This window comes from Pelophylax lessonae, assembly GCF_965119305.1.
Source record: "Pelophylax lessonae genome assembly, contig: HAP1_SCAFFOLD_258, whole genome shotgun sequence".
NCBI lineage: Eukaryota > Metazoa > Chordata > Amphibia > Anura > Ranidae > Pelophylax > Pelophylax lessonae.
This window is the reverse complement of record NW_028120082.1, coordinates 118047-134048: the sequence shown is the minus strand read 5'-3', so window position 1 is coordinate 134048 and position 16002 is coordinate 118047. Positions and strand designations below refer to the sequence as shown.

Genomic DNA, 16002 nt, shown 5'->3' with positions numbered 1-16002 from the left:
CTATTATCCGTTAAAATCACGCAGTGCCGAATCGCAAAATAGGCCCTGGTCAGGAAGGGGGTAAAATCTTCCGGGGCTTAAGTGGTTAAGGGGACACCCCCTGTGTTTGTAGAGCAGTTTATAAAAGGGGATAATATTATTTACTTCCCGTATCCACACGCCAATGGTTGGGGGGTTCTTCTGCATGCAGTTCCTGGCTATTAATTTCCTGGCCACAAATAGCGTCTCCTGTAGGAAGGCGGTCGTGAATTTGTCCATGTCCCCATCCGGGTAAATACCGAGGAGACACTGCTTAGGAGCCAGTTGTAGTGGAGATCCCATTTTATCATGGAGGAAAGCTACCACCTGTTGCCAGTAGCCCCAGAGCTGAGGGCAGCTCCAGAGCAAGTGAAAAAAGGTGCCATCGTCCACACGGCACATCGGACACCCGGGGTCCCGGTCAGTCCGATATCTGGCCACCCGCAGGGGTGTGAGGTAGGCCCGATGAACGTCTGGGTAAGTCTATTGGACAGTTTAGGGGACACCTTCTGACAGGTCTCCAGAGCCTCCTCCCACTCCTCATCCTCTATGGCCCCTACGTCCGGTATCCATCGGGTCTGAAGCGCATTGGCTATCTCAGTGGAGTTCAGCATAGAACAGGGAGATTAAATGCTTTGATTAATTCTAGAATTGGCACCATGTGACAGTTTTTGTAGGGCTCATTCACACCATGCATGAAAACCGCACAGCTTTCACTTGCAGAGTTTTCATATTGGTTTTCATGTGCGTTTGAGTTTTTACAGTCTATACACAATGTGCGGGCAGCGCTGCAGTGCGATTTTCAGAGTCCTGCATCTGGTTCAGGTGTAATGACTCTTCTCCTACACTAAAATTCGCATTGGAATGTCACCTGAACTGCTGAACAAAATCGCACTGGAAGGGGCTTTGAAATGGCATCGCAACCTGGCCGAGTCTGAAGGTATCGGTTTTAGTATCGGCACCCAAACTGGTATGGGTACCAAGCTATGTAAATTCCTTATCTTAGAGTCCATCCAGGGTTCCACTCATTTCTTTCTGATCATGTTCTTGGTACTGCTTTTCTACAAAACTGAGGCATGCTGGGAGTGGGAGGGGCTGGCCTTCAGGTTTCTGTTTCCCAGTGTCCGATCATCCTGTAGGTGGCATTATAACTTCCTGTGTCCCTCAATCAGCTCCAAGATTATTTTTCGTGTTTATCTCAGATTGCCGATTCCGTAACCCATTTCTTCCATGATGTTTGATACAGCGTGACGTACAGGAGCAGCGCAGGCTGCGCAGAGCGAGTCAATCTGGAGCGCAGCGCTCAGCTGAAGGCCCACATCCTGGAGTATTTTGAGGGGAAAAATCCTCTGAACGATGAAGGACGGGACAACACAGAGGAAGAGCTAAGCAAAGAGAAGGTACCCTGCATGTTTTCACCCCCTCCCCCCCATCTCTGATCGGATCCCACAGCCACTTCTCCAACAAACCCGAAAACAAATCTCTGCCAATTCCAAATGTCCAATGAGCAAGTTACATCCAGAGAAGAAGAGCTGACACTCAGATTGTGTCAAACCCTGGACCAGTTCTAGAGGTTGTACGAATAGTCAGCCCTATCTCCCTAAACCTGGGTGGACACACACCAGGGGACATCTACCCGTATGTGCCGGGGGGGGGGGGGGGCATCTACCCGTATGGGGAGGAGGGGTGCCATCTACCTGTACATGCTGGGGAGGCATCTACCTGTACAGGTCGGGGGGCATTCATTCGTACACGTGGGGGGAGGGGCATCTGCCCGTACATGTCAGTGTCGGGAGGCATTCACCCGTAAACCCCAGGGGTCGTACCCCCATACACGCAGGGGGGCATACACCATAGTAATAAAGTGTTCCGCCCCTTCACTTTTTTTCACGATTTTATGCTGCAGCCTGATGATACTACAGATGTTTACATTCATTCCTGTTCTCGGCATCCCATAATGACAAAGTGACACAGAATGGTAGAAATGTCGGGGAATTCTGAACTCTCACATGTGGCTCCTTTCCTCAGTACTTTGGTGAAGCCCCTTTGGCAGCAATTCCAGCCTTGAGATTTTTTGGGGATGAGACCACAAGCTCTGCACACCGGGATTGGGGGATTTCCTGCCATTCTTCTCAGTCAGGTTGGATGGGGGGCCGTCGGTGGACAGTCAGGTTGGATGGGTGGACAGTCAGGTTGGATGGGTGGGCATCGGTGGACAGTCAGGTTGGATGGGTGGGCATCGGTGGACAGTCAGGTTGGATGGGTGGGCATCGGTGGACAGTCGGGTTGGATGGGGGCCGTCGGTGGTCAGTCAGGTTGGATGGGGGCCGTCGGTGGTCAGTCAGGTTGGATGGGGGCCGTCAGTGGACAGTCGGGTTGGATGGGGGGCCGTCGGTGGACAGTCGGGGTGGATGGGTGGGCATCGGTGGACAGTCAGGTTGGATGGGGGGCCGTCGGTGGACAGTCAGGTTGGATGGGTGGGCATCGGTGGACAGTCAGGTTGGATGGGGGCCGTCGGTGGACAGTCAGGTTGGATGAGTGGGAGTCGGTGGACAATCAGGTTGAATGGGGGCCGTCGGTGGACAGTCGGGTTGGATGGGGGCCGTCGGTGGACAATCAGGTTGGATGGGGGGCTGTCAGTGGACAGTCAGGTTGGATGGGGACCGTCGGTGGACAGTCAGCTTGATTGGGGGCCATCGGTGGACAGTCAGGTTGGATGGGTGGGCATCGGTGGACAGTCAGGTTGGATGAGTGGGCATCGGTGGACAGTCAGGTTGGATGGGGGCCGTCGGTGGACAGTCAGGTTGGATGAGTGGGAGTCGGTGGACAATCAGGTTGAATGGGGGCCGTCGGTGGACAGTCGGGTTGGATGGGGGCCGTCGGTGGACAATCAGGTTGGATGGGGGGCTGTCAGTGGACAGTCAGGTTGGATGGGGACCGTCGGTGGACAGTCAGCTTGATTGGGGGCCATCGGTGGACAGTCAGGTTGGATGGGTGGGCATCGGTGGACAGTCAGGTTGGATGAGTGGGCATCGGTGGACAGTCAGGTTGGATGGGGGCCGTCGGTGGACAGTCGGGTTGGATGGGGGCCGTCGGTGGACAATCAGGTTGGATGGGGGGCTGTCAGTGGACAGTCAGGTTGGATGGGGACCGTCGGTGGACAGTCAGGTTGGATGGGGGCCGTCGGTGGACAGTCAAGTTGGATGGGGGCCGTAAGTGGACAGTCAGGTTGCATGGGTGGGCATCGGTGGACAGTCAGGTTGAATGGGGGCCGCCGGTGGACAGTCAGGTTGGATGGGGACCGTCAGTGGACAGGTTGGATGGGGACCGTCAGTGGACAGTCAGGTTGGATGAGTGGGAGTCGGTGGACAGTCAGGTTGGATGGGGGCTGTCGGTGGACAGTCAGGTTGGATGGAGGCCGTCGGTGGACAGTCAGGTTGGATGGGGGCTGTCGGTGGACAGTCAGGTTGGATGGGGGCCGTCGGTGGACAGTCAGGTTGGATGGGGGCCATCGGTGGACAGTCGGGTTGGATGGGTGGGCATCGGTGGTCAGTCAGGTTGGATGGGTGGGCATCGGTGGTCAGTCAGGTTGGATGGGTGGGCATCGGTGGTCAGTCAGGTTGGATGGGTGGGCATCGGTGGTCAGTCAGGTTGGATGGGTGGGCATCGGTGGTCAGTCAGGTTGGATGGGGGCCGTCGGACAGTCAGGTTGGATGGGGGCTGTCGGTGGACAGTCAGGTTGGATGGGGGCCGTCGGTGGACAGTCAGGTTGGATGGGGGCCATCGGTGGACAGTCGGGTTGGATGGGTGGGCATCGGTGGTCAGTCAGGTTGGATTGGTGGGCATCGGTGGTCAGTCAGGTTGGATGGGTGGGCATCGGTGGTCAGTCAGGTTGGATGGGTGGGCATCGGTGGTCAGTCAGGTTGGATGGGTGGGCATCGGTGGTCAGTCAGGTTGGATGGGGGCCGTCGGTGGACAGTCAGGTTGGATGGGTGGGCATTGGTGGACAGTCAGGTTGGATGGGGGCCGTCGGACAGTCAGGTTGGATGGGGGCTGTCGGTGGACAGTCAGGTTGGATGGGGGCCGTCGGTGGACAGTCAGGTTGGATGGGGGCCATCGGTGGACAGTCGGGTTGGATGGGTGGGCATCGGTGGTCAGTCAGGTTGGATTGGTGGGCATCGGTGGTCAGTCAGGTTGGATGGGTGGGCATCGGTGGTCAGTCAGGTTGGATGGGTGGGCATCGGTGGTCAGTCAGGTTGGATGGGGGCCGTCGGTGGACAGTCAGGTTGGATGGGTGGGCATTGGTGGACAGTCAGGTTGGATGGGGGCCGTCGGTGGACGGCCATTCTCCGGTGTCTCCAGAGACCTATTGGGGTTGAAGTTGGGGCTCTAGCTGGGCCACTCCAGTTCATTCAGAGTTGTCCCTGAGCCACTCCTGTGTTGTCCTGGCCGTGTGCTTAGGATGGTCGTCATGTTGGAAGTTGAACCTTCAGCCCAATCTGAGATCCTGAGCGGTGGAAGAGGTTTTCATTGAGGATGTCTCTGTACCTTGCTCCATTTGGCTTTCCCCCAACCCTGGCCAGTCTTCCAGCCCCACCCCCACAGTATAAGGCTGCCACCTCCATGCTTCACAGTTGGGATGGTACTGGGCAGTGCCTGGTTTCCTCCAGACATAATGTTTAGAATGGAGGCCAAACCGTTCAATCTTGGCTTCGTCAGACCAGAGAATCTTCTTCCTCAAAGTCTGAGAGTCCTTCAGGAGCTTTCATGTGTATTGTAGGAGGAGCTTCCGTCTGCCACTCCTCCATACAGCCCAGATCGGGGGAGGGCTGCAGTGATGGTTGTCCATCTGGACCTTTTGTCACATCTCCACACAGGGATACCTGGAGCTCAGTCATAGTGACCATCGGGTTCCTGGTCGCCCTTCTCCCCAGACTGCTCAATTTGGCCGGGTAACCAGCTCTTGGAAGAGTCCTGGTTGTGCCAAACTTTCTCCATTTGAGAATTATGGAGGGCGCTGTGCTCTGGGGATCCTTCAGTGCAGCAAAAATGTGTGTGTAGCCTTCCCCAGATCTGTGCCTTGCAATAATTCTGTCTCTGAGCTCTGCAGGCAGTTTCTTTGCTCTGATACAGTATGCATTGTCAGCTGTGAGGCCTTTTATAGAGAGGTGTGCCTTTCCGAATCACACCCAATCAGTTTACCACAAGTGGCCTCCAATCACTGGAATCTACCACCGGTGGCCTCCAATCACTGGAATCTACCACAGGTGGCCTCCAATCACTGGAATCTACCACAGGTGGCCTCCAGTCACTGGAATCTACCACAGGTGGCCTCCAGTCACTGGAATCTACCACAGGTGGCCTCCAGTCACTGGAATCTACCACAGGTGGCCTCCAGTCACTGGAATCTACCACAGGTGGCCTCCAGTCACTGGAATCTACCACAGGTGCCCTCCAGTCACTGGAATCTACCACAGGTGGCCCTCCAATCACTGGAATCTACCACCGGTGGCCTCCAATCACTGGAATCTACCACAGGTGGCCTCCAATCACTGGAATCTACCACAGGTGGCCTCCAGTCACTGGAATCTACCACAGGTGGCCTCCAGTCACTGGAATCTACCACAGGTGGCCTCCAATCACTGGAATCTACCACAGGTGGCCTCCAATCACTGGAATCTACCACAGGTGGCCTCCAATCACTGGAATCTACCACCGGTGGCCTCCAATCACTGGAATCTACCACAGGTGGCCTCCAATCACTGGAATCTACCACAGGTGGCCTCCAGTCACTGGAATCTACCACAGGTGGCCTCCAATCACTGGAATCTACCACAGGTGGCCTCCAATCACTGGAATCTACCACCGGTGGCCTCCAATCACTGGAATCTACCACAGGTGGCCTCCAATCACTGGAATCTACCACCGGTGGCCTCCAATCACTGGAATCTACCACAGGTGGCCTCCAATCACTGGAATCTACCACAGGTGGCCTCCAATCACTGGAATCTACCACAGGTGGCCTCCAATCACTGGAATCTACCACAGGTGGCCTCCAATCACTGGAATCTACCACAGGTGGCCTCCAAGTACAGTGCAGGAACATCTCAGGACCAGCAGGAGAAATAGGAGGAGTAGCCTGAGCTAAACTCAGATTGTCTGAAGACTTCGGCCGATGTGAGATTTCTGATTCTCCTTTTCCATAAATTTCCGACATTCCGACCATTCTGTGTCATTATGGGATGCCGAGTGCAGAGTAATGAGAATCCGACTGCAACATTACATTGATAAAGTGAAGGGGCCCCCCGTACACGCCAAGGGGGGGGCGTATCCACACCAAGGGGGGCGTATCCCCCGTACACACCAGGGGGGGGCGTATCCCCCATACACACCGGGGGGGGCGTATCCCCGTACACACCGGGGGGGGCGTATCCCCGTACACACCGGGGGGGGCGTATCCCTCGTACACACCGGGGGGGGCGTATTCCCCATACACGCCGGGGGGGGGGGGGGGGCATATCCCTAGTACACCAAGAGGGGGTCGTACCCCAGCCAAGTGGGCGTATCCCCCGTACACGCCAGGGGAGGCTGAACAAAGAGAGTGTAGAAAATAAAGTAACGTGATATCCAGCGCTGATAGAGGAATCTCCTCTGTAGTTACACACTCCTCTCCTCCCCGCCCTCTTCTCCTCCCCGCCCTCTTCTCCTCCCCGCCCTCTTCTCCTCCCCGCCCTCTTCTCCTCCCCGCCCTCCTCTCCTCCCCGCCCTCTTCTCCTCCCCGCCCTCTTCTCCTCCCCGCCCTCTTCTCCTCCCCGCCCTCTTCTCCTCCCCGCCCTCTTCTCCTCCCCGCCCTCCTCTCCTCCCCGCCCTCTTCTCCTCCCCGCACTCCTCTCCTCCCCGCACTCTTCTCTGTCTATTCTCCTCTCCTCCCCGCACTCTTCTCTGTCTATCCTCCTCTTCTCTCCGCACTCTTCTCTGTCTATTCTCCTCTCCTCTCCGCACTCTTCTGTCTATTCTCCTCTCCTCTCCTCTCCGCACTCTTCTCTGTCTATTCTCCTCTCCTCTCCGCACTCTTCTCTGTCTCTCCTCCCCGCACTCTTCTCTGTCTATTCTCCTCCCCGCACTCTTCTCTGTCTATCCTCCTCTCCGCACTCTTCTCTGTCTATTCTCCTCTCCTCTCCGCACTCTTCTCTGTCTATTCTGCTCTCCTCTCCACACTCGTCTCTGTCTATTCTCCTCTCCTCTCCGCACTCTTCTCTGTCTATTCTGCTCTCCTCTCCGCACTCTTCTCTGTCTATTCTCCTCTCCTCTCCGCACTCTTCTCTGTCTATTCTGCTCTCCTCTCCGCACTCTTCTCTGTCTATTCTCCTCTCCTCTCCGCACTCTTCTCTGTCTATTCTCCTCTTCTCTCCGCACTCTTCTCTGTCTATTCTCCTCTCCTCCCCGCACTCTTCTCTGTCTATTCTCCTCTCCTCCCCGCACTCTTCTCTGTCTATTCTCCTCTCCTCTCCGCACTCTTCTCTGTCTATTCTCCTCTCTTTTCCGCACTCTTCTCTGTCTATTCTCCTCTCCGCACTCTTCTCTGTCTATTCTGCTCTCCTCTCCGCACTCTTCTCTGTCTATTCTCCTCTCCTCTCCGCACTCTTCTCTGTCTATTCTCCTCTCCTCTCCGCACTCTTCTCTGTCTATTCTCCTCTTCTCTCCGCACTCTTCTCTGTCTATTCTCCTCTCCTCCCCGCACTCTTCTCTGTCTATTCTCCTCTCCTCTCCGCACTCTTCTCTGTCTATTCTCCTCTCTTTTCCGCACTCTTCTCTGTCTATTCTCCTCTCCGCACTCTTCTCTGTCTATTCTGCTCTTGTACCCTGTGTATGATATTCCATAAGTGGGTTCTTCTCTCCGCAGGCTGCTGATTGGTTGGCTCAGCTGTCATGTGACGTTCGTCATTTCCTCTCCATTCACCAGGATGAGCGTTTCTCTGGCCGCGCCCTCGCCCGGATCTTCCATGGGATTGGTAAGATTCCCTCTTCTCCTCCCCCCATGGACACCCCCCAAGCCCAGAACCTCTTCTCCCCCATGGACACCCCAAGCCCAGAACCTCTTCTCCTCCCCCATGGACACCCCCCCCCAAGCCCAGAACCTCTTCTCCTCCCCCATGAACACCCCCCAATCCCAGAACCTCTTCTCTTCCCCCATGGACACCCCCCAAGCCCAGAAACTCATCTCCTCCCCCATAGACACCCCCCAAGCCCAGAACCTCTTCTCTTCCCCCATGGACACCCCCCCCAAGCCCAGAACCTCTTCTTCTCTCCCATGGACACCCCCCCAAGCCCAGAACCTCTTCTCCTCCCCCATGGACAACCCCCCCCCCCCCCCAAGCCCAGAACCTCTTCTCTTCCCCCATGGACATCCCCCAAGCCCAGAACCTCTTCTCCTCTCCCATGGACCCCCCCGAAGCCCAAAACCTCTTCTCCTCCCCCATGGACAACCCCCCCCCCCAAGCCCAGAACCTCTTCTCTTCCCCCATGGACATCCCCCAAGCCCAGAACCTCTTCTCCTCTCCCATGGACCCCCCCGAAGCCCAAAACCTCTTCTCCTCCCCCATGGACACCCCCCCCCCCAAGCCCAGAACCTCTTCTCCTCCCCCATGGACCCCCCCCCAAGCCTGCGCCCCTTCATCCCATCACACCTGCACCCCTTCTCACCACCTGGAAGGGTGGCTGACTCTGCAGCCTGGGGGGAGGGGATTGTGGGAGTTCCCATTTCCTAACGCGGTGTGTTTGCTCCACAGGAAGTCCATGTTACCCGGCGCAGATTTATGGGCGGGATCGGCGCTTCTGGAGGAAATATCTCCACTTGGATTTTAATAAAGTGATGCAGATCTGTAAAGAGGAAATAATCCGGCTGCGGTGAGACGCAGAGATCAGCAGGCGGAGCCTCGATGTGACAAACCGGAACCCGGCTGTATATTTGTCAAATTCTTATTTAATGAAATAAAGTTTTTTAGAAGAAGCCAGTGGAATGGTGTGATTTGCTCAGTGAGGGATAGAAGTGATTGTACCCCGGGGATCGTCAGTGGTAAATTGTGTGAGCTGAAAGACAATGCCAAATCTCCTTATTTTGGTTATAATTAGTACTGTGTGATATGGTGCCCCCTACAGGCAGAAAGGTGACCTGCAAATCACATGACACTGGAATTCCTTGGAGCCTGTGATCATAGTGACTTGGACTCTTCCAGTGGGCCTCAAATATAAGAATGAAGGGTAAACCTGGGTGGCTAAACTTTTAAAGTAAAAAGGCATATATAACAAAATGAAATGACCTTCAAAAAATATAAAGCCAGAGGGGTCATTGTCATCATTCCAACATTACAAGGATTGCAGCAAGAAGTGTAAGAGCGCAACCAGGGCAGCTAAAGTCTGAGTGCGAAGAATCCCAAAAAGGGGATTTACTGAAGAGATAAAACGATAATTCTATCACTCTGATTCTGACCAGTTCTGGTCACCGGTCCTCAGAAGGGATGTGCTGGACCCGGAGAGAGTCCAGAGAAGGGCAATATAACTAATAAGGGGGATGGAGCAGGGTCTCCGCTATGGGTGGATGGAGGAGCTCAGTTATTGGGGGGATGGATGAGCTCAGTTATGGGGTGATGGATGGGCTCAATTATGGGGGGATGGAGGGGCTCAGTTATGGGGGGATGGAGAAGCTCAGTTATTGGGGGATGGAGGAGCTCCGTTATTGGGGGGATGGATGGGCTCTGTTATGGGGGGATGGATGGGCTCAGCTATGGGGGAGAAGGAAGAACTCAGTTATATGGAGGTGGAGGAGCTCAGGTATGGGGGGGATGGAGGGGTTCAGCTATAGGGGGCAGGATGGACTCAGTTATGGGGGATGGATGGGCTCAGTTATGGGGGAGGTGGAGGAGCTCAGGTATGGGGGGGGGTGGAGGGGCTCAGGTATAGGGGGATGGATGGATTTAGTTATGGGGAGAATTGATGGGCTCTGTTATGGGGGGATGGATGGGCTCAGCTATGGGGGGAGGGAGGAACTCAGGTATGGGGGGGGTGGAAGGGCTCAGTTATGGGAAGAGGGAGAACTCCGCTATGGGGGGGATGGATGGACTAAGTTATGGGGGGAGGGATGGACTCAGTTATGGGGGGATGGATGGGCTCAGCTATGGGGGGAGGGAGGAACTCTGGTATGGGGGGATGGAGGGGCTCAGCTATGGGGCATAGAGGAGCTCAGTTATGGGGGGGGGGGGGTGGAGGTGCTCAGTTAAGAGGAACAACTACAAGCATTAAATGTATTCTCCCTGGAGAAGAGACGCCTGAGAGGAGATATGATGGCAATATACAAATACCTCAAGAGCAGTGAGGATGTGGAACTCCCTTCCACAATCAGTGGTGTCAGTGGGGAGTTTTGATAAAGTTCAGCACATCCATAGGACGCACTGCCCGCCTCCTGTCAGCCCTCCTTGTTGCGGTCACCCGGCACACATCTACCTGACATTGGGTAAGAGTGCCAGGCCCGCGGCTGAGCGGTGTGACAGGCGGGGGAGTGGTGTGACAGGTGGGGGAATGATGGGCCGGGCTCTGCACAGAATTTCATGTGTCAGCCGCTCCCTGTCCCACTGCTCCAGCATGCCTGCCTGCCTGGGTGTCACTGCTTCCTCAGCCCCTGGGCGGAGGGGGGGGAGTGCAGACTGAGCCCATCCTGCCATGTCTGGGGGGAAGGGCACCACCTCCAATTACAATTAGTTGGAGGGTCACAGTTTACTCTTTACTGGCCGGATGTGGGAGCCCCCTATAGACACGTGTGGGGGGGGGGCAGAGCAGGCCGTTTTCTGGGTGTAGGTGAGGAAGGTGGGGGTGGGAGAGGTCCACACTCCTGGAGGATTCCTCTGTACACACCATAGAGCTGAGGGGACCTCACTGTACACCTCTGACTGAGTCTCCCTCTTCTTTCTCTCACTTTCTTTTTTTTTTGTACTCTAAATTTTTAGAAATATTTTGATGACGATGCATTATAAACATTGGAAATTAAGAGTCAAAGTTACAACAGTGTAATAAATCTGAAGAGCGGAATTAGTATGGACCATAGAGGTGGTCAGTAGTGCCCAGGTGAGAGAAGTCTCATATGAGGACCATGAAAATGTATATGCTAAGAAATGGTGGGAAGGGGTGGGGGGAGGGTGCCAGTAAGAAAAGCCGAAAATAGAAGGAAAAAGATGGGTAGGGAGTTGAAAATTACAACCAAAATCTGGAGGCAATCCCCATATTTTCTGCTATCCGGATATAACGAATAAACAGATAAGGGGATCGTTCTAGCGATGCCATGAAAGTGAAGTTTGAAGAGTAATGTGTATGGAGAATATTAGGATAGGGGAGGAGCTCTGGAATCTAGGAGCCAAGGATGCCGATTATGTAGGAATCTGGATGTAGCGAAGTGGGCTTTAGTAAAAAAGGAATTCTAAAAGAAGTGGTCGTAGAGCATAGCAACCATTTCAGAGATGGACGGGGCCATCAGGTTTTTCCAGTGTCTAGCGATGGATAGGCGGGCCGCTATTAACCACTTAAGCCCCGGAGGATTTTCCTGCTAAAAGACCAGGGGGTATTTTGCGATTCGGCACTGCGTGACTTTAACAGACAATTGCGTGGTCGTGCAACGCTGTACCTAAACGAATTTGACGTCCTTTTTTCCCCACAAACAGAGCTTTCTTTTGGTGGTATTTGATCACCTGTGTGATTTTTACTTTTTGCGCTATAAACAAAAAAGGAGCGTAAATTTTGCAAAAATAACAATATTTTTCACATTTTTTTATATGAAATTCCCCAAAAAAAAATGTAAAAATCAAAATTTTTTAACATTTTCGGCCAATTTGTTTTATCCTACCTATGTTTGGTAAAAAAAAAATCACAAAAAGCGTATTTTGCCGCCTGACTTTCTCCCTCTCCCCCGCCGATCGCCGAGTGACCGGCGGACATCGGGTCCGCCAGTCACACGCGCGGGGGGTCCGTGACCGCGCGGGAGGGGGAGCGCGCCGGCGCGGGCTCGCTTTCCAGACCCTCCCAGGCTAGTGACTTTAATTAACGTCACTCTGCCTGGCAGGGGCTGACCGCCGCAGTAAATCTACTTGCGGCGGTCAGCAAGCGGTTAAGGTACGAGTTAAGGTGTGAAAATGGGTTGGCCACTGTTCAATGCCAACAACAAGTAGAGAAAGTTTGGGATTCGAAGAGCAGGATATACAGTGCATTGCAAAAGTATTCGGCCCCCCTTGAACTTTTCGACCTTTTGCCACATTTCAGGCTTCAAACATAAAGATATACAGTGGGTACGGAAAGTATTCAGACCCCCTTAAATTTTTCACTCTGTTATATTGCAGCCATTTGCTAAAATCATTTAAGTTCATTCTTCTTCCTCATGAATGTACACATAGCACCCCATACTGACAGGAAAACACAGAATTGTTGACATTGTTGCAGATTTATTAAAAAAGAAAAACTGAAATATCACATGGTTCTAAGTATTCAGACCCTTTGCTCAGTATTTAGTAGAAGCCCCCTTTTGATCTAATACAGCCAGGAGTCTTTTTGGGAAAGATGCAACAAGTCTTTCACACCTGGATTTGGGGATCCTCTGCCATTCCTCCTTGCAGATCCTCTCCAGTTCTGTCAGGTTGGATGGTAAACGTTGGTGGACAGCCATTTTTAGGTCTCTCCAGAGATGCTCAATTGGGTTTAAGTCAGGGCTCTGGCTGGGCCATTCAAGAACAGTCACAGAGTTGTTGTGAAGCCACTCCTTCGTTATTTTAGCTGTGTGCTTAGGGTCATTGTCTTGTTGGAAGGTAAACCTTCGGCCCAGTCTGAGGTCCAGAGCACTCTGGAGAAGGTTTTTGTCCAGGATATCCCTGTACTTGGCCGCATTCATCTTTCCCTCGATTGCAACCAGTCGTCCTGTCCCTGCAGCTGAAAAACACCCCCACAGCATGATGCTGCCACCACCATGCTTCACTGTTGGGACTGTATTGGACAGGTGATGAGCAGTGCCTGGTTTTCTCCACACATACCGCTTAGAATTAAGGCCAAAAAGTTCTATTTTGGTCTCATCAGACCAGAGAATCTTATTTCTCACCATCTTGGAGTCCTTCAGGTGTTTTTTAGCAAACTCCATGCGGGCTTTCATGTGTCTTACACTGAGGAGAGGCTTCCGTCGGGCCACTCTGCCATAAAGCCCCAACTGGTGGAGGGCTGCAGTGATGGTTGACTTTCTACAACTTTCTCCCATCTCCTGACTGCATCTCTGGAGCTCAGCCACAGTGATCTTTGGGTTCTTCTTTACCTCTCTCACCAAGGCTCTTCTCCCCCGATAGCTCAGTTTGGCCGGACGGCCAGCTCTAGGAAGGGTTCTGGTCATCCCAAACGTCTTCCATTTGAGGATTATGGAGGCCACTGTGCTCTTAGGAACCTTAAGTGCAGCAGAAATCTTTTTGTAACCTTGGCCAGATCTGTGCCTTGCCACAATTCTGTCTCTGAGCTCTTCAGGCAGTTCCTTTGACCTCATGATTCTCATTTGCTCTGACATGCATTGTGATCTGGAAGGTCTTATATAGACAGGTGTGTGGCTTTCCTAATCAAGTCCAATCAGTATAATCAAACACAGCTGGACTCAAATGAAGGTGTAGAACCATCTCAAGAATGATCAGAAGAAATGGAAAGAACCTGAGTTAAATATGAGTGTCACAGCAAAGGGTCTGAATACTTAGGACCATGTGATATTTCAGTTTTTCTTTTTTAATAAATCTGCAACAATGTCAACAATTCTGTGTTTTTCTGTCAGTATGGGGTGCTATGTGTACATTCATGAGGAAGAAGAATGAACTTATATGATTTTAGCAAATGGGTGCAATATAACAAAGAGTGAAAAATTTAAGGGGGTCTGAATACTTTCCGTACCCACTGTAAAACTGTAATTTTGTGTGAAGAATCAACAACAAGTGGGACACAATCATGAAGTGGAACGAAATTTATTGGATATTTCAAACTTGTTTAACAAATAAAAAACTGAAAAATTGGGCGTGCAAAATTATTCAGCCCCTTTACTTTCAGTGCAGCAAACTCTCTCCAGAAGTTCAGTGAGAATCTCTGAATGATCCAATGTTGACCTAAATGACTAATGATGATAAATAGAATCCACCTGTGTGTAATCAAGTCTCCGTATAAATGCACCTGCACTGTGATAGTCTCAGAGGTCTGTTTAAAGCGCAGAGAGCATCATGAAGAACAAGGAACACACCAGGCAGCTCCGAGATACTGTTGTGGAGAAGTTTAAAGCCGGATTTGGATACAAAAAGATTTCCCAAGCTTTAAACATCCCAAGGAGCACTGTGCAAGCGATAATATTGAAATGGAAGGAGTATCAGACCACTGCAAATCTAGGAAGACCTGGCCGTCCCTCTAAACTTTCAGCTCATACAAGGAGAAGACTGATCAGAGATGCAGCCAAGAGGCCCATGATCACTCTGGATGAACTGCAGAGATCTACAGCTGAGGTGGGAGACTCTGTCCATAGGACAACAATCAGTCGTATACTGCACAAATCTGCCCTTTATGGAAGAGTGGCAAGAAGAAAGCCATTTCTTAAAGATATCCATAAAAAGTGTCATTTAAAGTTTGCCACAAGCCACCTGGGAGACACCAAACATGTGGAAGAAGGGGCTCTGCTCAGATGAAACCAAAATCAAACTTTTTGGCAACAATGCAAAACGTTATGTTTGGTGTAAAAGCAACACAGCTCATCACCCTGAACACACCATCCCCACTGTGAAACATGGTGGTGGCAGCATCATGGTTTGGGCCTAGAGATGTATAGAACTGTTCGCCGGCGAACAGTTCCCGGCGAACTTAGCATGTTCGCGTTCGCCGCTGCCGGCGAACATATGCGATGTTCGGTCCGCCCCCCATAAGACATCATTGAGGCAAACTTTGACCCTGAACTTTACAGTCAGCAGACACATTTCCAGCCAATCAGCGTACCTCCCTCCCACACCCTCCCACCTCCTATAAATAAGCAAGGGCAGCATCCATCTTAGATCATTCTGAAGCAGTGTGTGTAGTGAGAATAGGGAGAGAGCTGCTGCTGCTGCTGCTGCTGTTAAGCTAGGGACAGTTAGTCAGTGTTCCTGGTCTTGCAGTGTTCTTGGTCCACTACTGCTGTAATATCAGCACCCCAAAAAGCCCTTCTAAGGGCTGGTATTTGTGTTTTTTTTTTTTTTATATATATATATATATATATATATATATATATATATATATACCTAGCGTCCCCAAAAGCCCTTTTAAGGGCTGGTAATTGAGTTGTTTCTTCTTATATATATATATATATATCTATATCTATCTAGTGTCCCCAAAAGCCCTTTTAAGGGCTGGTAATTGAGGATTTTTTTATTTTTATATATATACATATATATATATATATAGTGTCCCCAAAAGCCCTTTCAAGGGCTGGTAAGGTAATAGATTTTTTTCTTCATATATATATATATATATATATATCTATTGTACACTGCAGTTGCCTGCCCGCTGTGTGTGAGAGGCCACAGACCTACCACAGACTGTACTGTGTGCACACCACACTCATTTCGGGTGGCACAGGCACAGTACCTTGCATTTTAAAAAATATTTTTTTTTTCCTCTGTCATAATTGCAGTGAGTGCTGTGTCAGGTCCACAGAGTGCACTGTACCCACTGCAGTGCACTGCCCACCACTGATATATATACGTTGGCACAGCATCTTGTTGCAATAAATTGAAAAAAAAAATATTTTTTATTATTGCAGTTTCCTGGGCTGCCAGTGACTGTCAGGTCCACAGAGTGTACTGTGCCCACTGCAGTGCCACTGTGTGCCCACCCACCACTGATATATAAGGTGGCACAGCAGCTTGCAAAGTAAAAAAAAAATATATATTTTTTTAAATTGCAGTTGCCTGG

General features: G+C 51.7%; 1 protein-coding gene across 1 annotated transcript in view; it reads left to right on the top strand.

Moving 5' to 3' along the window:
• Nucleotides 1–8973, top strand: part of LOC309543590 (ATP-dependent DNA helicase Q4-like) — a 73775-nt gene extending 64802 nt beyond the window's left edge. Inside the window, exons 17-19 of the mRNA XM_082276052.1 lie at nucleotides 1265–1418; nucleotides 7922–8030; nucleotides 8808–8973. Of these exons, the coding sequence (XP_082132178.1) occupies nucleotides 1265–1418; nucleotides 7922–8030; nucleotides 8808–8929 (385 nt within the window). The 3' untranslated portion in view covers nucleotides 8930–8973. The remainder of the gene's footprint in view (nucleotides 1–1264; nucleotides 1419–7921; nucleotides 8031–8807) is intronic.
• The last annotated feature ends 7029 nt before the right edge of the window (nucleotides 8974–16002 follow it).